The 24,140-nt window shown below is 37.7% G+C and overlaps 1 protein-coding gene across 1 annotated transcript in view; it reads right to left on the bottom strand.

Moving 5' to 3' along the window:
* LOC129260403 (ceramide transfer protein-like) overlaps window positions 1-22,195 on the bottom strand; it is a 30,771-nt gene extending 8,576 nt beyond the window's left edge. The window contains exons 1-6 of the mRNA XM_054898387.2: window positions 21,700-22,195; window positions 19,078-19,290; window positions 17,437-17,572; window positions 12,480-12,593; window positions 2,328-2,485; window positions 329-421 (exon numbers count right to left, since the gene is read on the bottom strand). Of these exons, the coding sequence (XP_054754362.2) occupies window positions 329-421; window positions 2,328-2,485; window positions 12,480-12,593; window positions 17,437-17,572; window positions 19,078-19,290; window positions 21,700-22,023 (1,038 nt within the window). The 5' untranslated portion in view covers window positions 22,024-22,195. The remainder of the gene's footprint in view (window positions 1-328; window positions 422-2,327; window positions 2,486-12,479; window positions 12,594-17,436; window positions 17,573-19,077; window positions 19,291-21,699) is intronic.
* Window positions 22,196-24,140: the final 1,945 nt, after the last annotated feature.

Raw genomic sequence — 24,140 nt, 5'->3', positions numbered from 1 at the left:
TTCTTGCAGATTCCCTGTCATTATTACTGGTAAGATACAAAGGACCCAATGCTTAACTTGCGGACGACTGGAACTTGGATATCTTTACATCAATTTTATGGGAATAGGAGATGCATTCATTAATCCTACTTCAATAAAGTATCTGGTGAAAATCCCCTTTTTATATCAATTATGAGTTTATTTAGCTTTGGAGGTTAGGTTTTAGGTTTGGCTTTAACGTGCAGATTTTTAAGCGGAGCAAATGTCATGGAACCAATTGTAGTTCCATTCCACTATACCAAGTTGTGGGAATAAACCATAATACTACCTCATAGATCATGTATCTTACCTCATAATCAGGGCCTCCTATCCTGGCTTGGTGTTTGCGTTCTGCAAGGACCTGCTTGTATGCCTCTACAGCTCTCTTTCTCCTGTCTTGCTCCTGAGTTCAGATTTAAAACAAGTTGAAGCATTATTATACATTCTAATTGTACTTTAAGCTGAATTCAAATAGTTGCAGTGAGCATTAACTTTGACATAAAGTCTATTGACACATGTATCACATCATGAAGATCCATGTTAAAAGCTACTGAAAAGTTACAGGGAAAACTAGCTAGAATAGAGAATGTTGAAAAGGCCCGAAATACACAAGCACACATGGAAGCATGTACTGCTTAGAAAATAACCCCCACCCCCTCCCCCCATCTATAGACAGGATGGCATACATGAATTTATTGTGTTACTGTACAAGTTACTCATTTTTTATCAGAATCATATTCATACATACTAACACTTGGATGGTCACTTTAATGGTTTTTATTTTAGTTCATTTTCTATTACAGAGAGTTGGTTGATGAATGAGCTATTAGCAATATTGAAGGCTAAAAAAAATAGGTAAGTATGTTTCAGTTAAAGGGCAATCCAGCCTTGATCATAAAATGTTGTGTTGGAAAGGAAAAATTAAAATAAAACAGAATGGTGAAAGCTTGAAAGAAATCGGACAAGCAATACGGAGTTATAGCTGCTTTAAAATTGAGATCCCTAAGACTATGAAAATGTCAAATTAGCAACTGGGTAAGTAAATTTTAGGCCATGTACTTAATTATCAGGGATTTGTGGTTTTCTCCTAAGTTTTTATTCCCCTAAAGCAGTATGTTTTTATATCCTAATGAAAGAAAAATATAATATGACGTAAAACTTTTGAAAAAAATGACATTTTAACCAGTTTATGTATTGGAGTACATGGAAGAGTAGTCCTTGCCTTACATCACTATGATATCACATATACAGTCAATTGAGTCTCCATCGGTATATAGTGATTAGCAACTATTACAACTTTCAAAAATTCATAACTTTCTTATTGTTTGTCTGATATTGTTCAAACTTTCACCTATCAACTTGTCTGATTATTCTTTTTCCTCTAAAAACAAGTTTACAGTTGGGTTGGATTCCCCTTCAAAGGATGGACTGCTAGTGCCTCTTTATCATCAAGGTACATTGTAGCTTAACAATAGTCATGCTAATTGACTCTGCCCAGTGTTGATGCACCCTGGATGAAATATTGGCTTTCCCGATCTCTTATCGTCTATTGGAAGGCAACAAAAAAAGATACTGAGACTCTGGCTTACATCTTTATTAAGGTACGTGAAAAAAATGAAAATCTATATTTTATTGTATGATATAGAAATCTGAAATAGAAATACTCAGAAAATTTGTTTTCCCAAATTGATCGTGGGCCCGGCAGCCACTGGGCAGTACCAAATCGATGTTGCTCTTTCCCTTAAACCATTGAACGCCAAATAGGGTAGCAGTAACTCCCATGTTTTAACGTCTTTTTGGTCTGATGCGGCTGGGGCTTGTATTCCCGATTGTGACACATACGCTCTACCGAATAGAGCCAACACTATGATTGAGTTGCTCTATTTATAAAACTGTACTTGGTACCAGCCAATGACAAGCCACAATTTCAGAACTTTTGAAATAATCATACATTTTTTTGTTTGTGACTTGTTTTTGCATATTTTGTGTAACTCTATTCTGTCAACATAGACCGGTAAGCATGTAATCAAAAGTACCTTCTAGATGTATCCTCAACTGAAGCATTCTTGAAATAACCAGGGTGGTCTGTTATGGGAGAGTGACCTCAGCAGACATTGCTTCTGATGGGTCAATCATATCATAAACCCTCAAGCAGTTTCTTCCATTAAGAGGGAATTTTTAAAGATCCAAATGATTGTTGTTCGAGTGCTCATTAGGTAATTTGTAAACTGCTGTAAAATACAAGTAGCGCACAAATACTTTACGTGTGACATCATCCTCTCTATGATTGCACCTTGAGTGACACCAACCTTTTCTAATCGTTTCTGCCATTGCTCCTCCCTCTGCTTCATAAGGTCAATACAGTGAGAGAGAGTCGTCAAGACACCTTGCGTCGTCGCCTTGAATGTGACCGCCTCTCCTCTGAAGTCTACGCCCATGTACTGTGGGACAAAGGAAGCCTTGTCTCCTGTAGATACAGGGAAATACAGAAAACAAAATTATGTTCAATGCACGTACAATGTATTGTTTCAAGTAAGGGTTATTGTTAAAAACAGGAAATTCTTTCAGAAAACCTGATAATATGGTTTATTCAGTAGGGATGAGTCAATGACTCGTGTCATGAATATCAACTACTGTAGATCATATCGATGACTCAATCCTGTTAGAATTTGTAATGGGACTCCAGTGTCTTCACTTGACTTGAATCTCAAAACGGACTTGACTCTTAAGTCTAAACCAAATAATCTTGTAATGTGTTTCAATCGAGAGAAGCCGGGAATCATGCTTTGGAGCTATTTTTGGCCAAGTAACTTTGATTCAAATTGGCACCAACTCATTCAATGAATTTCTGCTGGGTTGAGGATAGCAAAAGGAGATTAATATCTTGCCAAATAAAAAAGAAGAAAATGTGACGAGATATTGATAATGCGTGAAATGTACAACAAAAGTCATGGATGAGCAAAAAGCAAACAGGATTTTCAGGTTTTGTCTTGAAAGTTTTTGAAGGAATTAATTCAATTTATGCACAATAAATGAGAGGGATAAGAGTTGGGGTCCTCAAATACCCCTTTCATAAACCCATTCTCCAATTAGCCGCCTAAGAGTAATGCGGATAATTCAATAGAAATTGCGTTCACAAACTCCGAAAATTATCCGCACTATTTTTACGAGCGCCCGTCCTGAAAAAGGCGGATAATCATCATGGCAACCGCACACACCCCCTCCGATGCGGTTGTGTTGGAAAAGGGTGACCTTGTGACCGCACCATGGCAATTATCCGCATTAATTTTGAAATACGTTCATAAAGTAAAAATCTGGTCCCGATGCCGCTATTTTGCGGATAATTGCAGCATCAAAATAATGCGGATAACTCTGGTCCTCCTCCGATTTTACGAACAAATTATGCTGCTATTAGCCGCATAATTGGGTTTATGAAAGGGGTATTAGTGTGAGAGTGAGGTCAATGCATTGGGGTCAGTCCGTTCAGTGAAAGGATGCAATTATGAAGTCATAAAGCTTTATCTGTCATAGATTGTCACTCTTTATTGTTACATAACCTCTCAAATTGAATGGTGATGTTCTTTCCTGGGGATCAAGTAATAAGGTATTATGAACTACTGTATTAAATCTGAATTACACATGTTTTACGTGTAAGGCAAAGCTTTGGCAAGTTTACAGTTGTCAGGAATATCCTTTATTAGAACTCTGAATGCTATTTGCAGCAAATTTAGATATTCTACATACATGTATTGTAAAATCTGAATAGTAACTAACAAGCACATAATTCTGCATTTAAAAACATGCAACCTATGAGTTTCTCCACCTACCTCCCCCCCCCCCCCCTCTCTCTCATATGCTTTTCGCACTGCATTTCCTTTATAACTCCATACTATCCTTAACCCTGGACTATCCTTATAAATCACACACTATCTTTTTTTGTTTTCACACTGTCTTTCTTAACCCCATACTATTTGCTTAGCCAGGGTTAACGCCTTAACCCCAGATTGTACAACGCCTACTTAGCTTGTTGTACGCGAGCAAATAGGAGGCTGAATGTCAAACATTCGTACCGTTGCACAAAAGACGTATACCATCCAAAATGTACCGTCCAAAATGTACCGTTGCACGGCTTTAGGAGGTGACGTCACAATACGATTCAATTCATTGCGCTCAGTAAAAATGCAGGTGCAATACGCGTATAGCCTGCTGGCTAAATGCGCAATGCTGCCCGAGGTGTTCGCTTGTGGGATTTTGCTTTTCGCTTTCCATATTTTTGCTCCCTTTTCATAGATTACTGCAGGAAAAACTCTTTGTTTTTTCATAAATTCGCTAAACTCCGAGGCGTTGTACAACACAAATAGCGAATATTCTTATTCGTGCAATGGTGCGAGATTTCGCATTCGGTGAAAGAAAGAAACACTCTATTCAACTCGGCTAACGCCTCGTTGAATAGAGCATCTTTCTTTCACCTCATGCGAAATCTCGCACCATCGCACTCATGCCTATTCGCTATTTGTATACTATTACACAGCTCATGAATATTGATGATTTTGCCACACAAAGCATAATAAACGTGCTATTTCGACTTCTGCGATGGGCTAATGCTTAGTCCCACTTTTCCTTAGCCCGATTTCGTTTCACACCGCATCACAGTTGAGGTGCTAGCACTGCAATAAAGCCCGCTAACCTGCTTTTTTGCAGGGCCAGATAGTACCGTCACTATTTACCATGCAAGCCCACTTGTTAAAACGTAGTGTGAAACTGAAGTGGGCTAAGTTTAACCCCAGGAAATTGATGGGGCTATGACCCCCGCCCCCCCCCCCCCCTTAGCCCCACCAATTTCCTGAGGTTAAAGAAAATATGTGCAGTGTGAAAAGCATATCAAACTCCCTCCTGAGTCCCATCCTTTCTTCCTTCCCCTTTTCTCTCTCACCTTAACTTTCTTCTCCCTCCCTCCCTTCCCCTCTTCCTCCCTCCCTCCCACTCCTCCCATCCTACATCTCTCCCCCCCCCCCCTCCCGCCCTTTACTCCTTGGCAGATCCCAAACTTGGCTACTTGTCTTGTAAAAGTTTGAGGCATGAAATTATCTTGCATTCAAAGCTTCACCTCTTCCCCAGCATGTGTTACTTCTCTATTCTTCCACATGCAGTATACATTTACTCTGTACCAAATCCCTTTGGAATTGAATCTGATAACTCATTTCTACATTGATGCCAAGAATTTGAATAAATGAGAAAGTTGAAATTAAATACATTATATTGGAGCTTTGATTTCTAAAAGGGCCATTTTGTACACGAACAAAGGTGATGTAGCAAAATTATTAATTTCAAGTTTCTCTGATGAGTTTATCACTGAATAAAGAAAAAAATGATTACAATCTCAGTGACTTCATCTCATACACTGGCGTAAATCCGGGGGGGATGGGGGGATATATCCCCCACTTTTTATGAAAGAAATGAAAAAAAATCACAAGAGATAATTGTTTTATTGGTGAAAATTCTTCCTAAAATACCGCTTAACAAATAAAACAATATTATTTAATCATAAAATGCAAATAAAGAGCCTGTTCACCATTTCCAAACGAAATACTTATGTCCTTATTTTAACATTGAAGAGAACCCCCGTTTCTTCCAATTCATCAATGTTGGGGTCTTTGGGAAGGGATTATTAAAGATGGAATGTCAAAAAATGTAGTTTACGGGCGTATTCGCATTCCGATCATGCGTGGTGTATGTTCAGTTTTACCGCGCGAGGCTGTTGTAATGAGTTTGATGTAATGCATGTATGTTAGTTTGACTTCATTAAACTTGACAACTCGTAATATAGTTTTGGCGTCATGTCCCAGTCCGGTTCAAAACGACGTAAATTGAGCAAAATAACGTCTTTCTTCAGAAGAGATGAAGAGGATCCAGATGTGGCAGAAAATGTCTCAAATGAGTCTACAACTGCCAGTAAAGAAGAAGCCTCAACCTCCGAACCTAGCAGCGACCAACATGACCAGCAAGACCAACAAAGTGTCAACAAACCTGTGATTGTGAATGTCTTGCATCTTATAATTGTTATTATTTATAGCATTATTATTACTCTCTATCACTATTATTCTTTTAACTATCATAATTATTATTTTTGTTATTATTATCATAGGCCCTACTTATTATTATTATCATCATTATTATTATTATATTATTATTATTATCATTATTATCATTATTATTATTATTATTATTATTGTTATGAATAGGGAATAGTATTATCCCCTTGTTTTGTTTATTGTCCTTTTGTTCTTTCACTGTTGTTATTTTACTATTATTACACTTTATCGATGAGATTATCCAGCAGTATTATCATGGTGATTATCATGACGTGGTTTGTTTTTTGCCAAACAATGTACAGATAGACCTATTATTAAAGCACCGCTGTCTGAAAGTAGGAAGTTATATATTGTTTTATATATCGTGTTCGTGACTCTCCTTTGATTAATAGTGTAGAATGATGCATCATTTGAATAAACTTAGTGATTTGTAAATGTTGATGACATGTGTATATGCGCGTGAGAGAGAGAGAGAGGGAGGGAGAGAGTGTGTGTGTGTGTGAGAGATTTATATGCTTTTCACACTGCACTTTTTTCCCTTAACCCCAGAAAATTGGTGGGGCTAAGGGGGGGGGGGGTCTTAGCCCCACCAATTTCCCGGGGTTAAGCTTAGCCCACTTCGTTTTCACACTACGTTTTAGCAAAGTGGGCTAGCATGGTAAATAGTATGGTACTATCTGGCCCTGCAAAAAAGCAGGGTTTGCCGGCTTATTGTGGTGCTAGCACCACAATTGCGGTGCTAAGAGATGCAGTGTGAAACGAAACAGGGCTAAGCAATAGTGGGGCTAAGCATTAGCCAATCACAGAAGTCGAAATTGCACGTTAATCGCGCTCTGTATGGTAAAATCATCAATATTTATGAGCTGTGTGATTGCCCAGGGTTAAGGCGTTAACCCCGGCTAAGCAAATAGTATGGGGTTAAGAAAGACAGTGTGAATCGAAAAAAAGATAGTATGGGGTTAAGGATAGTCCGGGGTTAAGGATAGTATGGGGTTAAGGAAATGCAGTGTGAAAAGCATATTAGAGAGTGTGTGTGAGAGAGAGAGAGAAATATGTGTGATGGGTGTGTGGATGTCCATTAGCTTGAAGTGGATGATTTATTCATGAATTCATTTTTAATGTAATCTCTAATAAAACCATTAAACCATCATGGGGTAAAAAAGATAATATTGGAGGGGTATTTGTCATATGGACATATCAATGACAATTCCTTGCATATCTAAAAACATGATTGCAAAAAAATGCCAAAATATTTCAATCATCCCCCCATCCATCAACAGGGATTTACGCCAGTGATCTCATACATTGATGTCTTGATTGTAGATTGTGGTCAAAAGGAAGCAAAGGAAAGGAAATCCCATGAAATGCACCAATTTGTTGTGGTTTATGTTTACGGATATTTGAAACTACCTAGTAGCTACTAAGGTTTTCAGGCAAGAGTGAAGTTAGTTTTCAACTTCAGACTCTGTATTATGCACTATGCGAAAACCAAGGGTATGTGCCCGCTGACTAAAAGAGGGCCGAGTATAGGAATAGGAGTTGTATATTGCAGGGTAACGTACTGTGGCACCATGAATGAAATAAGCAGTCATACCCAATGGCATACACTATCTAGGGACATCACCCTCAAGGGGCACATACAGGGGCAAAGTAGACCATCCCCCTCCCTCTTCCTCTGAAAAAGGAAGAAGATAAGAAAAAGATTATCACAATATAGTGGGGGTGTGCACCCCTTGTGCTCCCGCCTGAATCCCCCACTGCCCATGTGTGTGTCTTATACCATGGTCACATTTGCCCTACGACGACCGTACGGCGAGTCGAAAACAGCCTTTTTATTCATTTTTACTAAAACCACCTATATGTAGCTGGTACAAACAATGTTAAAACGGCTGTTTTCGACTCGCCGTACGGCCGCCACAGAGCAAATGTGACCAAGGTATAACTCCTTCAGATGTCTGAACTTCCCTAATAACCCCCATCCATGTACATGTATTTTAAGGTTTATCGCTAATCAGAACCGCAATGCGTTATGGGATCGAAAAGGGGGCAATCAAGCTAACGGCCCCCTTTTCAATCTCATAACGTATTGCGGTTCTGATTAGCGATAAACGTTATAGTCAGCCTCTATAATATTTGAAAACACAACAATTGGTTGACATCATGCATACTTTAATTGGTTTTTCATAATAAAGGTTATTAAAGTAAAAAAATTATCTATACAATCGTTACCGGGTATTTCAAAAATGTTAATCTATATATAGCCTAAAGGTAATCACAATTTTTTTGAGAATACAATGAGGCTTGTCATGCTCCAGTTTTTAATTTTGTAAATTGTGATGCAACAAAGAGCTGAATACATGTAGCTATTCAGGGCTCATGTAAAAGCAAAAGCATACATGCACACATCCAAATATGACAAAGTAAAACCTACATGTAAATTGTTCTTGATTTTTGTAATACAACAATATGTGATTGCAATTTATTTGACCGACATGTACGTGAATAGATTTCAAGGCAAAGCCGAAAGGTAAAATGTAATTTTTGCTGGTAGTACACGTACATGTACATGGAGTCGTGTACAATAAAATTTGGTGTCAAACAGAATCAAGGATTCCAGGGGTAGAAAAAAGCATGATTGTATACAAACTACAGTACAAATGATGATAAAAACAACCTTCGTCAAGACAATAATCATTATCTGCTGTAATTTTGCCTCTTCAAACTTTGTGGAGTATATGTACAGTATGTATAATATTGGATTCTTTCAAAATCATTTGATTATACATCCAGTTGCATTTTTTTTTTTGGGGGGGGAATTCTGGCAAAATTAATATTCCTATGATAAAGTGATTTATTTTATACCTATAACTATATATTTTTTTTAACTCACTCAACCAGCAATGCACAGTAGGAAATAATTTGTTTTTTAGGGGCTATTTCTTTATGTTCAAGGGCTACTATTTTTGCTCAAAAAGCAAATCTCATTACTTTGCTGTATGTAGAATATTGATTTTTAAATGCTCTTGATTGTTTTTGGCAGATTGGAGCCATATTAGAAATTTAAGGGGTAGTTTGGTCTGTCACGAGGATGAAGTCACCCATTGTCCTCATGAAAGTACTGTACATGCATTTCATACACTGCATTCAGTCCATGCTAGCTGTAAGAAAGGTTATCATCTAGCCCAGTCTTTATTGAGGATGTCAAAACATTCACTCAAGAATCTTAAAATCAATATTGACGATGTGTCACACACAAACACAAATGGTTTGTTGATGTTTTTGCATTCAAATTCTTCAGGCTTTACAAGCTTGGCATGAACACCCTTCTAAACAACTCCATATTTCACATACAAAAATCACGCTATTTTTTATATTGAGGTGATTGACAATACATGTACGGTACATGTAGTATAAATTTGAGGAGTCAACATGAATAAAAAAAAGCTACAAATTGCATCTTCATAAGACGTACTGTAAAATCTTTAGATATTCTGATTTGGATCTAAGTTTGCCAGAGAGTGTTTCACGAAGAGTCAAGTGTTACTTAAGATTCAGATTTAAACACTGTACATGTACATTTATTTTAAATGGCAGTTGTGGCAACAACAATCTGACAATCAGTTCGAACAGAATCCTGTAAAAAGAACCCAAAGTATTAAAAGATCTTAACCAATTGATTCTGGTAGAGAATGTGTAATTGTGGTGAAAATTGAAAAAAAAACAAGCCAAGATGTCGGGTCAAGCAATACACTGTCCCACGTGTGCTTTGTGTTGAAGTGATCATTTTTCAGCTTAGATTTCATGATTTCAAAGAGTGTACATTTAAATGTTTTAACCAGATCAAGATCTATCATGATTGTCAACATAATAACCATGATTACGGTGACAAAAAACCTTGATACTAACAACTTTCTCAAGGAATCATAGTTCGCTGCAAGCCTGCAACTACATTCCATGTGGTTTTCAACTGACAGCAATGTGCGAACGGTATCTACAGGTACATGTACAGTGTAGCTTATATACCTCATTGATGACTATGAGGCTGTTCTCACTACGTTCCTAAAACTAGTTTAGTGGAAACTAGTTTAACGCGTAGTGAGAACGGTCAAAGCGGTCTTGGAAGCGATCTTCCAAACCAGTTTGGAAAACCACCTCGCGATGTAGTTTGCAAAATCGCTTTGCCTCGTTAAACTGGTTTTAGCGTAAGTGAGGACACAACCGTTCTTCGGGAAGCGATCTTCGCACATTTTGAGCGCGCTCCTCCACACGACAGGTGTAGAATGCCTATGCTGCGGTTTCGAATTTTGCGCGAAACGTGTCACCCCACTGAGAGCGTTTCCATAGCAACAAGAGCGCTTTACGTGAAGTGATTTTGAAAACCACTTTCGTTTGATCAAGTGGGAACGCTAGCAAAGCGATCTTCCAAAGTGGTTTCCTGAATCGGTCTCCAGTAAACTAGTTTTAGAAAGCGTAATGAGAACGGCCTCTGTGTAGAAGTGCATGTCCTCTGAGCAAGGTCTCACCAATGCAAAGATGTGTTATATACCATACATAACCTCACGCAACTCCGAATTTAACTGTGATTTCGGTCATATTTGAATCATTGTGAAACAACACAATTTTCAGGAAAAAATGGGTAAACTTGGGCTGTTACCAGGCCCTTGAACCATGGAGATGTTCAAACAATCTCTACTCTACAGTATGTTTCTGGTGCTCATCATGCTGACGTCACATCCCTCCTATCTACCTGCCCTTTTAAAGTTTAGTTGATTATTAACCTGATTGTTGATGCCCCTGCCAAGTTGGATAATTGCAAGACTTTTCAAGATTCATTCATGTACATGAAGCAGACGGCAAATTAGGTTAGACTCGTTGCAGGAAACAACTCCACAACAAATACTTTGGCCAATATCTCACACGTACAAGTACATTCATACGATGTGTATATTTTGATAACTGCTTATCATCTACTTAATTTTGATAAAGGGCATTTTTCTTTATCTTGAAGTTCATGCATAAATAACTGTACAAGATACAATGTATTAAGTGATAATGATAATTAGTACAATGTAGGTCAGCTTCAAATTCCACATCAAGTTTTGGTGAGACTAATTTATAGATGTGCATACGTACAATGGGCTATTTTAAGTTTGATGTTGACCTTTTGGTGTTTGTGTTTGGTCAATTTTCATGATAAAACAACATCAAAATGCCAATAATTTTTGTAAAATCAGATTACATATAGGGGTTGGAGCTATGGTAGGTAATGAAATTGTGTTAACTAACAGTAACACCAACACCAGCACTAAAATCACCCAATGTCTCAACTCTCAAGCTACATGTACATGTTGCCTGGCAGGAGCTAGAGACAAAAATAAAACTATAATGCAGTGAAGTTCTTTCTGCATCTAAAACGATTTAGACATCGTCTATCACAACCTTCTTCTCATCAACATGTGTGTGTGGATTTCTTGCAAGCTCTACCCTACTCGCAATTGTTTTATTATGTTGAATTGTACAACTCCCATTACACTGTAGCTTGATGTACGCGAGCAAATGGGAGGGTGAATGCTTGTTCTTGTACCTGATCAAGATTGAGAAATAAAAATGGAAAAGCTTGGAGCATGTGTGTACCATACTTGTACATCTTTTCATGGAAATAGGAACATGCTTTAAACCATACATGTAACATTGTTCCCAGTCAAAAAGGGGGGGGGGGGTGAACTACAACTTGAACGGAACCAAAGTCACATGATAGGGAACATTTTTTTTATAACCTCATGATCTAACTTGGCATCAACAAACTCATCACGACCCACAACATCCTGAAATATAATCACATATGATGTGTAAGCCAATATTTCCTCATACAATTATTTTCACTTTTTTTCTCACTTTTCAAGCATGTATTTTCTGGTCCTGGTTTTACTTGTGGTTGAAATTGTCATGACGGTGAACTAAAGAAATTTGCAGTTTTCACTTATACACTAAAAACAGTTTTAGCAATCACTTGTACAGAAGGATAACACGTTAATAACCCAGCGCCCCGTGGGGGCGTGGTGGTCTAGACACTCGTCTTTCAATCTGAGGGATGTGGGCTTTGATTCCCAGCCATAGCGTGTTTTCCTTCAGCAAGAAATTTACCCACATTGTGCTTCACTCAACCTAGGTGAAGTAATTGGGCACCAACAGGAAGTAATTCCTCAGAAAGCTGTGAGCACCGGAATTGGTAGACTGGCTTAGCCGGGGTAATATGCATTGTAGGAGCGCCTTGAGCACCTAACAAGGTGGATACATGCACTATACAAATCCTTTATTTATTTATTTATTTATTCATTCATTTCCCTGTTACCAGGTACTTTACAATACCTTTGTCCTTTGGATTTGTTGGTCCATTCTCTGTGTGAGCATGATGATGATGATGGTGATTCGCTCTGGGGGTCAGAATGTCATTGTCATCATCATCACCAGAATAATCACCATCTGTGAAAATGGCAAAGGGGGGCACGAAACAAAGAAGAGAAAGGGAAAACAAACACAATTATATTAGAGACTAAAAAGTTTACTCTGATCATGACTAACCATACATACTCGGCAAAAAAAGTTCTTGGACACTTAGGAAACTTAAAATATTTCATATACATGTAGATATTTGATTAAAGGCAAATTATTGTATGTCAACATGACCAGAGGAATATTGTCTGGTCATGTTGACATACAATAATTTGCCTTAAATAATCCAATATCTATATGAAATATTTTAAGTTTTCTAAGTGTCCAAGAACTTTTTTTGCCGAGTGTAGAAAACAAAGGCATCTCAAAAGCTAAAGGAGAGTGCATTTTCAATGAGACTCACCCCTGGTATCAGATGTTGGAAAGGGCACAATAGTGCTTGCCAAATTTTTGGTGCTAACTTCATTTTGTTGTATCTTAAAGCGACCTTTAATTGACAAATCATGGGGAAATCAAGGCTAATCTCGGAACAGAGAATGGATTCAAGTCTTTCACTTGGGGGTGTTATGTAATACACGCCGGCATGTCTGGGAGGTCTATAGGAGAGCAATTAGTTAGTAGACTAACCAACCAGGTGGGTGTTTCATAAAGCTGTTCGTAAGATACGAATGACTTTAAGCACGACTGGTGATCCTTTCTTGTGGTATGTGATATCCCTATGCAATTGAGTTATGACCTAAGAACATGTTCCAGTCGTGCGTAACTTTACGAACAGCTTTATGAAACACCCACCTGAAGTAAACTGCGTGTTTTCACTTTTGAAACATGTAACTTCATTATTTTGGTTTAGCAATCAAGAGACATGCTATGAGTCTACTGGAACTGCGATGATCCGAAGTAAATAACCATCAAGAGTTTGGTCAAATTCGTGCTGTACGAACTTTTATCGCATTAGTCCGACGGGCGCTCATGACGGACCTGTTATGCAAGTTAAATTTCGTATTGAATCAATTTCCCCATGATTTGTCAGTGGCTGGGCCCTTTGCTCTTGCCTCTATTTAGACACTAAAAACTCTTGAGTAACTCTCCTAGATGTACATGTATAATCATAGATGCATCTTGGGTATTATTTATGGAGCATTTCTCTGGTGGTCGGACACTGGTGGGGTCACTTGTCCTGTGGACTAACTGGCCCCTTCCCTGCCCTACTTGGGCCACAACATGTAACATGAAAATAACACCTACATGTATAACAAGTACCGGTATCACTGAATAAAAATAAAGCTCATCTTTTTCTATACCTTGCCTTTAAAATATAATCTATCAGTAGGAATGAAAATATCTAGGGTTACAGACTTTGAGTCAGCCCACTTTTGTATGGAAACAAGGAAGTTTTACAAACAGTATCGATTCAAGAATAATATTTATTGATATCTGTAACAAAAATTAACAGTAGTTCCTGATTTCCTAAAAACAACTTCTCTCTAGTATGTGTACACGTACATGCATACATCCAGAATGATATGGTGCCAAATTTCCTTTCTACTACATACAGTTCAAGTTCAGGTTTTATATATATATATCCAACATGCATGGACATACATGTACTTTGTACATGTATTTTCCTCCCCTCCCTTTAAAAAAAAAAAAAAAAATTAATATTCATTGTTGATCTACATTTCAAACATTTCTTGTCATCAGAAGTAGGGATAACAATTTACATATAAGCAGACAAGATACAGTAATACTCCCGACAAGGGCTCCTCAACAATGGGCCATGGCACATTGATAGACCACGAGGCTTTATTTAGTGGGTCGTGAGGTCAGACAAAATAATTCTGGAATATAAAGACTCTGAAACATCACTCAATAAAACAAGGCAAAAGCGATTTTGTGTCTCGCCCACTTTTGAAAATAACCAGAAATATCGTGATTTGCGAGGGCACACAACAGAATTGTATTGAAACTTCATTGTGAAATGACTGGGATGGAATAACATTTGTTATAATTGTCTTGCACGTAAACTTTAATGTTGACCTCAAAATGAACTTTGACCATACCATGTGACCTCCCAACATAATAGCATGCAGGTCCCCTAAGTCCATCTACCATCCAAGTTTTGTTGAAAAGTGACTTGCGGTTGCGGAGTTAGGTGTCATAAGAGAGTCTTGCGTGTAAACTTTAATGTTCACCTGTAAATGACCTTTGACCTTACCATGCGACCTCCGACTGCAGCATAACATGCAGGTCCCCCAAGTCCATCTACCATCGAATTTTGGTTGAAAAGTGACTTACGGTTGTGGAGTTATGTGTCATAAGGTTTGTGATGGACGGACGACATTTGGATCCCTAAAGGCCACCGCACACCTTACGACCCGACTGGTCTGCGACTGGCTTGTGACTGAATGAGGGGAGATGTGATATAGATGGGATATATGATAAACAATGCGCATACGCAGTAGTAAGGGCATTTTCTCAGTTGCTATGGCAAAAACCAAAAGGCGCATGCGTGAGTCGCAGACAGCATGGTAGTCGGATCGCAAGGTGTGCGGTGTCGAGGCTTATGACCACCTTGCGATTCATCTCCCCTCACTCAGTCGTGAGCCAGTCGGAGACCAGTCGGGTCGTAAGGTGTGCGGTAGTCCACCTCCTGGACTGTTGTTATTTGGTACGATACGACTACCAAACACATAACACACTACATCCCCAGAACACGCATACACACACCCCATGGGTTAGGTGAATCAATGGGTTAGGCGAATCACTGGGGGTAAGTGAATCAGTGGAGGGCGTGTGTGTGTTGGTTATGTCAAGGAGCTGGAAGCTCCTTGGTTATGTGTGCGCGCGGGGGTATCGGTACGGTGGTCCGATAGGGTTTGCCCCTTTGGATTGCCCAATCAATAAAAATCGTCCAGGACGTGGACTAGGTGTGCGGTGGCCTTAAGTCTCGCCTCCACCTCTGGTGGGCGAGACAATAAATCATCATTATCATGACACATCATATTGGCCTTAAATCATAAGTTTCCATAAAATTCAGGTCATGTGATCAATAGAAATAAAAAAATTCTACATGAAAATCAAGGTCAAGCACAGGATGGGTAACAACGTAGGCAACGTCTGAATGTTGTAGTTCTAATAATTACCACACAGGGCTGACTTGCTGAAATCAGTTCTTGTTTTGTCTTCAACCAGACATGAATCTTTATTTTACGTCAGATTTTGATGAAATTTTCAACGCTATGAATGTTAGATTTTTCATTTTGCAAATAATCCCAAGTTGACTTGGGATTGCAATCTCGAGATTAATCCAGAGAACTAGCGCGATAATTGCGTCTCCATTACAAATAATCTTGAGATTGTTCAGATCGGGATAATTTGCCAGATCAGAAATAGCGCGCTAATTTGAAAACTCGGGCTGGTGCAGATGGCCCTCGAGAGGATATTAAATCTTCTTTTCTTAGTGCTCATGTCTACATGTACATAAGATGCATTTTGAACAGGTCTCATTTTTTTTTCCTCAAAAAAACTTTACTATGGACAAATACAAAAAAAATTCAAAACAAGCTCATGTTGACCAAAAAGGTGGACTTCACTTTAATACTGTCTCTTAATAAAGGGATCAAATTACATGTAGATTAATGGCATAGTGTTAGAGACAGGTGGGATGATAGATGGACTGACCATGTAGAATCTTTGTTGTAATTAGAGTAAATGTGTAAAATGTAATCAGACATGGTGTTAAACAGGAAAGTCTCATCTTGCATTGATAAATAGCCAGAGAACTAGCGCGATAATTGCGTCTCCATTACAAATAATCTTGAGATTGTTCAGATCGGGATAATTTGCCAGATCAGAAATAGCGCGCTAATTTGAAAACTCCCCCCCCCCCCCTCAAAAAAGAAGAATACAACACTAAGAGCAAGGACACATGAAATACAAATGCATCTAAAAGTATCATCAGTATAAATACATGTAGATGTGTACATAGAAAATCAATACAAATGAAATAAAAACTCCTAGTTACTGTGACTTTCCATACATGTACAAATGAGCAAACCTAATGTATAGTGATGTTATACATTTGTAATTTAATCTTCTAAGATGGGTCTGATTTGGTGCCAAATTGACTGTTTCTTCTTGTTAAGCCTTGTACATGATATGCCATCTACATGAAGACTAAATAAAGTAATCATTACTGTTGGGGGAAAATCTACATCTACATACATATTTCCAAGGCATTTTTTAAAGCTATCATTTCAAATTAAAGCTGAGGAACTTTAATAAATTGTAGCTCACTTGGAAAGATCTACCAGTAATTCTACATTTATATTGCCAAGGAAGAGTCAAAGAGATACATATTTTGCCTTATCCACTGAACCCAAGAGGGAACAAATCTGTTATATATATATATTTCCAAATCAGAAAACAATCTTAATATAAAAAACAAAAGAAACAAACGATAACCTCCTCCCCTGACACCTACATGTAAGCTGAAATCAATTCCCCTTGGGTGTACAGTGTTCACCCCTCATGTTTGCTTTTATTAATCATGTAGGTGGGTAATTCGCGCTTGTTTTACTCATCTACTTGTAGCCTAGGTATATGTAATACTAAACATACACGTAGACTAACAATTAAAAGATAGTACAAAGTAAAAGTGCAATTCACTTTGAGTACACACAAAGCAATACGCATTCACGTCTACTCAAGATGTCGTGTTTGTTGTGGCTCTATAGATTAAAGCTGTTAATTTGAAAGATTATCAATCTACGTACCATGTACGCTTGATAACTTAGAATTTATCACTTTTAACACCAATCAGACAACTGCATCCTAAAGGTATTATGTGGCACATAAAAAGGAAGATACTCACATGCTTCTTCCAGCCACTTTTTTGGGACAGCTTCCGCACAAGTGTCAAAGAAGCTCTGCATGGTATCAATCTGACGGCAAAGGATGTCTCGGAATGTCTCCATCTCAGCAAGCTTCTCCGTTAACCCTCTCCCCTTCTACAATATAAAGAGCAGGCAATAAAAGCTTTTTTCAAAAGAGGGTACAATAATTTTATTAACATTACAAAACCAAGAAACTTACATACAGTGTAATATTTAATTTCTCATTATTATAAAAGTTCATTTTCTTATTACTCCCAAAGACACTTTTTTTTACTTCTGATTAATCTAAGCCTTTGATTGTCAATTTTCACATTCTAATGTTTACTATATGCAAGACAGTTTATAAAATACAATACACATATTAAAAGAGTTTGTACGATTGCACATTCATGTTCATGGTGCACTTTAACATACATGCACTGGACCCCAGTGTAGGCTTGAATAGGTTCATTATTACATTGCAGTTAAAAAGCCAAGTCCATCCCAACAGCAGGTTGATATAAATACTCAACCATAACAACACTGATATTTCCATCAACATCAGACCATTCAGATGTAACATATGAAAGTCATAAAATTTGTTATTTTTGCTAAAGTTCACAAAACAATAAATAAGATCTTGGCCTGTATGCAAATGAGGGGGGTGATGATGTCACACATGCACCATTTCTTTTATGAAAAATAGTAATGCCAAACTTTGTACAATGTACTTTACAAACTATATATACATAGCTTTGGTGATAAAGAAGCTACAAATATTCATTGCTTCCTCATAGAATCACACCAGGTTTTACGTTCTAGGCAGAAAAATTTAATTTGCACATTCAATGAGTATATAATCAGCTTCTTAGTTATAGAAAACTGAGCGTATCAGTGTGAAAATAAGCGAGAATTGAAAATAGCCTAACTTTCTCATTCAGCATCCAATTTTGAAATTTTCAGTGTGATGTTTGCTTGATTTGTATCATTGGGGTGGACTCAACGGTCTCAACCTTTAAAGGAGAATGAAACCTTTGGAACAAGATAGCTTGTGTAAAAATAGAAAAATCAAAGAAACAGATCAACGAAAGTGTGAAAAAAATCGGGCAAATAATGAGAAAGTTATGAGCATTTGAATATTGCGATCACTAATGCTATGGAGATCCTCACGTTGGCAAAGTGACAAAGATGTGTGATGTCACTTGTGAACAACTCTCCCCATTACTGTACAGCATATATTTCACTTAAACTTTCCTCTTTTATCACATCTATCAAGAGATCATGTATTCTTTCTATAGGAGGGCATGTAACACAGATTTTTAAAGAATACATCATGGATAAAGAGTTTGTATTGATCACCATAAGAAAAAGCAAAAAGAGACATGTTGGGGGTATTTTAGAGTCCATCAAAGGGAAAGTTGTTCACATGTGACATAACACATCATTGTCGCATTGCAAATGAGAGGATCTCCATGGCATTAGTGATTGCAATATTCAAATGCTCATATCTTTCTCATTATTTGTCAGATTTTTCTCAAATTTTCTTTGTTCTTATTCTTTGATTTTTCTGTTTCGAAACAAGCCTATTTGTTCCAAAGGTTTCATTCCCCTTTAAGGTTCGGGTAAAAGTTGCAACTCACCTTGAATGATGATGATGATGTAAGACTGGCTCCTGAGTGTAAAGAGACCATTGAGCCATGTCTCTGGAGACTCGTACTCTCTGCTTCAGCCATAGCCTTCTGGGATTCTAAGCACTCGATCCATCTATGTCTGGAGTCTCTTGACTTCACCCTCAGGTACCACACACTGTCGTTGATGCTTACATCAAACCTCAGGTGATCAAACTCATGAACCTGATTGGAAAGAAAGATGACAAGAAAATGGCTGTTATGTTGCTCTAGGGGTTGACCCACAACTATCACGGACGGAGCACCAGCAGTGTCATATCTGACAGACATGAGCGCTACATAGAACTTACGTTAACTATTATTTTGTTATCATCAAATCACTATTAAAGTAGGAATAGGAGTAGTAGTAGTAGTAAGAATAGTAGTAGTAGTAGTAGTAGCAGTAGTAGTAGTAGTAGTAGTAGTAGTAGTAGCAGTAGTAGTAGTAGTAGTAGTACAGTAGTAGTAATACATGCAGTAGTAGCAGTAGCAGTAGTAGTAGTACATGTAGCAGTAGTAGCAGCAGTAGCAGTAGTAGTAGTCATAATAGAAATACTTATAATGACCAAAGTATGGTAAAAAATATTGATTCATAATCATTCATGCATGACTGATCGTAACTTGCAACTATACATGTATATAGGAGAAAAACAAAGGCTACATTTTTCTCTTTCATTACTGATATTCATAAAATTTTATGAAAGCCAGGTTGGGAAGGTTTAGTTCCAACATCGTTCATCTTCTCCTTTTAGAGGGTATAACAAATAATTCCTGGGAGACTGAATAATCCCAACTCACAAACCAAGGCATTTGGCTATGTGTACATTCACATTCAAGATTCAAAACTTCTTTTTACTTTTCCTATTTAAGCTTAAATTAATAAGTTGATCATACATAAATAATTAGTTTAATACTAATAATTAATTATAATTACGTGATAAATTTTAACATTTGCGAAATAATTTTTTTTTTCTATAAATTATTCATCAGAACGGCATCGCTAGCCGGAAGTACGTCATACATAAGCGGTTCAAGGGTCGTTGTATTCGCCTATTGTATAGTCACGTATTGTATTACCGGACACTATTGTGATTCCGGACGCGCATATAAATGCGTTCGGAAACAATTTCGTACCGTAAGACTTCCGCAATTCATTTTCACAGATCAATACATAGAACAAGATTGCAAAAACAAGGCGAAAAAATCAAATTTCTACCTTATTTATCTCTAAAAATGACAGAAAATGCTTAAAATATCATATAACATAGATTTGCATTAACAATTGAATGAATTGATATATTTTCTAACGGAAATATGGGCCTGATTTGCCAAATTTCAATCTCGTCGGCTCCTTCGATCGAATGATGAGGTGAGCTGGGTGATCGTCGACGGCTAGTTCTCAAGGTACCGTGCGCGAGGTTTACCGTGAGTAGAGCCGTCGACGATCGGCTGCGCATCGATAGAACTAGATGAGCGTCACGATACGAACGAGCACTGGAAAGTGCCATTAAAAACATGTAGCTAACCAAAAAATAAATTAAGTTATCAAACACGAATTTATTACCAACATCTGCTCATATTCGATATAAAAAAAGCAAACAAAAAGTTAGAATTTATTCATGATATGATATAAGAAGAAAAAAAATCACAGAAATTTATTCTTACATCATTATAATCAAAGATATCTTTACCCGTCCGGCGCGCGTCCGGAATCATGATGTAATTTGTCGCGCACGAAAATAATTGTTTTTCGTGGAGGGGTATGCGGCAAGTGCGATGCAAAGAAAATGGTTGGTAAATATAAAATAATTTTATCATATTAATAATTTTCATAATATTTGGAATAGCAAGTGCGAATTTTTCTTGATTGTATTTCCTCTAGTTGTTATTTTTAAAGCACTGAAATAAAGGTGTCCGGCAATAGGATACACTGCCATACTTACATGTACGTTGTTTACATGTGGATCGAGGGGTCTACTCGGCATCAGTTAGGTAAGAAACCTTAATTTTTTCACATTTTTATATTATAATTTTTAAAACCTTCCTACGCATTAGGCGTAGGAAGGTGTAAAAATCAATGAAATTCATCAAATTCAAGTGATTTTTGCTTCAAAAGATGGATTTTCCAGGGAAATCCATCTTTGTTGTGGTCCTTCTCTTCTGCGACTATGGGAAGAGTGTCAAGACGTCAATGATGAAGAAGTATATTTCATTATTTTAAAAGTCATCATCATTGCGTCCTCAAGACTAACTCACACTGTACTTACTGTAGTATGTACAGAAGTACAGAACTTTGCAAAAATATCCCAGTTTCCAACTCAAGATGCAGTCAACTTTCCTTTTGATTTTCATTGTTTTTGCTGTAGGTGCCTTAAACGTAACTGTTGGTCTATTTTTCATAAACAAATTTTTGGCCTAAAAGTATAAAATGTAATTTTTCGTAATAGGTTCTTCGAACTCCTCAATTCCATGATATTCTTCTGTTTTATGTAAAGCGTAAACCTGGAAGCTCTTCTGACTTCTCCAACCCCCTGCCCCCCCCCCCCCCACACACACACACACACACTTGAATCTGCAAAGTTTTCATTGACTTGCCTCGATAACTGCTCTTGCCAAACTCATTGATCCTCTGCATCCGGACTGCATCTCGTGCCTCGACTTGAAATATGATAATGTTCCATTTTTCAACACAACCCATCTATCCTGCCAGCCATGAATGTAATTTGTCCATTTACTCATCGTTTCTTCGAGTTCATCTTCCCTCTCTGTCTCCACTTCATTTTCATCAAACTCATCGTCATCCTCCCCTTCCTCGTCGACCAGATCCTCACTCAACAGGCTCTCGTTGCTTGCCCCGTCCGTCAGCATCTTTTGCTGTTCGCTGGAATCACCGTGATAATATCGTTCCTTGTCGTGCATTTCTTGTGAATATCCCTCAGAAATTTTGTATCTACAGTATTATTTCCAGAAATGTCACATTGAAATTAATGTAAAATCTCAAAACAGTCGTACAGTAGCTAATTCAATCTCACAGATTTGATTTCGTCTGAATGTTTACGTTTGTTCGCCCAATTCCAATGTAGTCATGTGCAAATTACACGCCCCGCAAGTGCTATTTGTTAGTCAGAGTCCTTCTGTACACTCATCGATATGAAATCACGTCCTCGTCTCGTAGACAAATTCAGGATGATAACGATTTTGAGAGAGAACCAATGGTTTGGCTGTTCGACGGGATCAAACTTTGAGCAAAAAAAAAGGAAAAGAAAAGGAAATAAATACCCCAAGCCAAATTATAGTACTTGCCATTCTTATTTCTAATGGTTATAATCTAATGCCTATATTTTCCCGGGGGCCAGTCAAAATAATATATTGCTGTACACATGCCCCACATGCGTGACCAAATTATTTCCAAACACCCCCTGACGAGTTTTTTCTCTGTCAGGTGCAAAATAACCCCTAAACAATTTTTTTTCGCAGGCTTTATTTACACATTTTGGCCCCTAAACAAGTTATCGCCAGAATATGACCCCGGGGATAAAGCTTGGGGAAAACATACCCTAAACAAGTTTGGCTAGTCTTTAAAAAAAAAGCTTTGGAAAAAAAAACATACCCGAAATACGTTTGACCCCTGATTGATCATTGACCAGTACAGCAGTACATTTGACTGCCCCCACCCCGGAATATTTTTTTTTTTGGTGTGATTTTCTTGCATGTTTGGTTGAGTTTGGGTCGATAAATGGCTCAAAACTTGGGGTGGCAAAACAGGTGCCTAAATAGCTCACTCTGTAATGAAAAAAAATATTCATCACACTTCTATATACGATCAACGTCTCATGAACTCAAATCGAGAAAACGCCATCTAGAGTGTATCAAAATAGGAATGTCAGATTACTACATTATTCTTTTTTTTAAATCAACGATGTTGGCTCATTGGCTTTCATCCATCCAATGGGTTGATGAGTCAAACAATTTTTTTCGGGACAGAGTGGCGTATGGGATGACCGGAGGGGTGAATGACCTTCTATAAGACAAAATAATTTGTGTGTGACAGTTTAACGTATAATATTAGAAAAATCATTTCAGATTCTGTCGATTTCTATTCCCTTTCTTGTCTTTCTTTCTCAGTTCTTTATTTTTCTCGGTCGTGAAACTTCTTTGGGGACAACAGCCCTCACCCCAGTACGCCAGTGTACTGATCTTTACATGTTTGCTACATGACTCGTCGAGGTCTGGGAACACAACTTTAAGATTTTGGCAGGGGGTGCATGCATATCATATCCCGTTTTGTAGGAGCAACTAAAGCAGTCGATTTTAGGGGGTCACAGTGCCCTGTCTTGGATAAAGGGAGGGGAGTATGTTATTTTCTGACATTTTTGGTAATGTTTTAAGTGAATGATTTGTTGTGAATTAAGAATAGTCCATATTAATACACATTTTAGTAAGGGGAGCAGAAGAAAGGTTAGGCCTATACATTTTGACCTGACGAGCATTATAGAGAAAGTAAAATGTATGCGTTATCAAGGTTATAGAGCATGCAAGGCAAAAAAAAAACACTTCCATAACCCTTAGTAACTGATACATCCTCATTGCTGGAAAGTATTTGTTATTATAAGTTAAGCGAACGAAGCGAGCAATGAAAATAACTATTTCAAATAGAAAAATTTGAATAAACACTAAATGTTACATAGTTTCTATTTTGCAAGCAAGTGAAGTGAGCGCCGTGAAAAGTATAATGTTACTAGACCCTGCTAATGAAAAGCAAAATGGACCAATCAAGTTAATATTGTGGGGAGTGTTTCATCAACCATTAAGTGGTCAGATCTGATAACTGTCCTTGATTTTGATTGGATGAGGAGCATTTTTTTAATGGTAACTGTGGCAGACTTTGTCGGATTAAACGTCCTATACAAGTCCTTTCATGAAAGCGTCTTTTGTTGGCAATCTTTCATCTGCCTCCCAACCTCCCGACCACAAACGATCCAAGGAAAAATTATTTTCAAATCAGTACACCAAATCGGGCCGATATTTTTTCCATT

The sequence above is a fragment of the Lytechinus pictus genome, chromosome 5, assembly GCF_037042905.1.
Source record: "Lytechinus pictus isolate F3 Inbred chromosome 5, Lp3.0, whole genome shotgun sequence".
NCBI lineage: Eukaryota > Metazoa > Echinodermata > Echinoidea > Temnopleuroida > Toxopneustidae > Lytechinus > Lytechinus pictus.
This window is presented reverse-complemented; position numbering and strand designations above follow the sequence as displayed.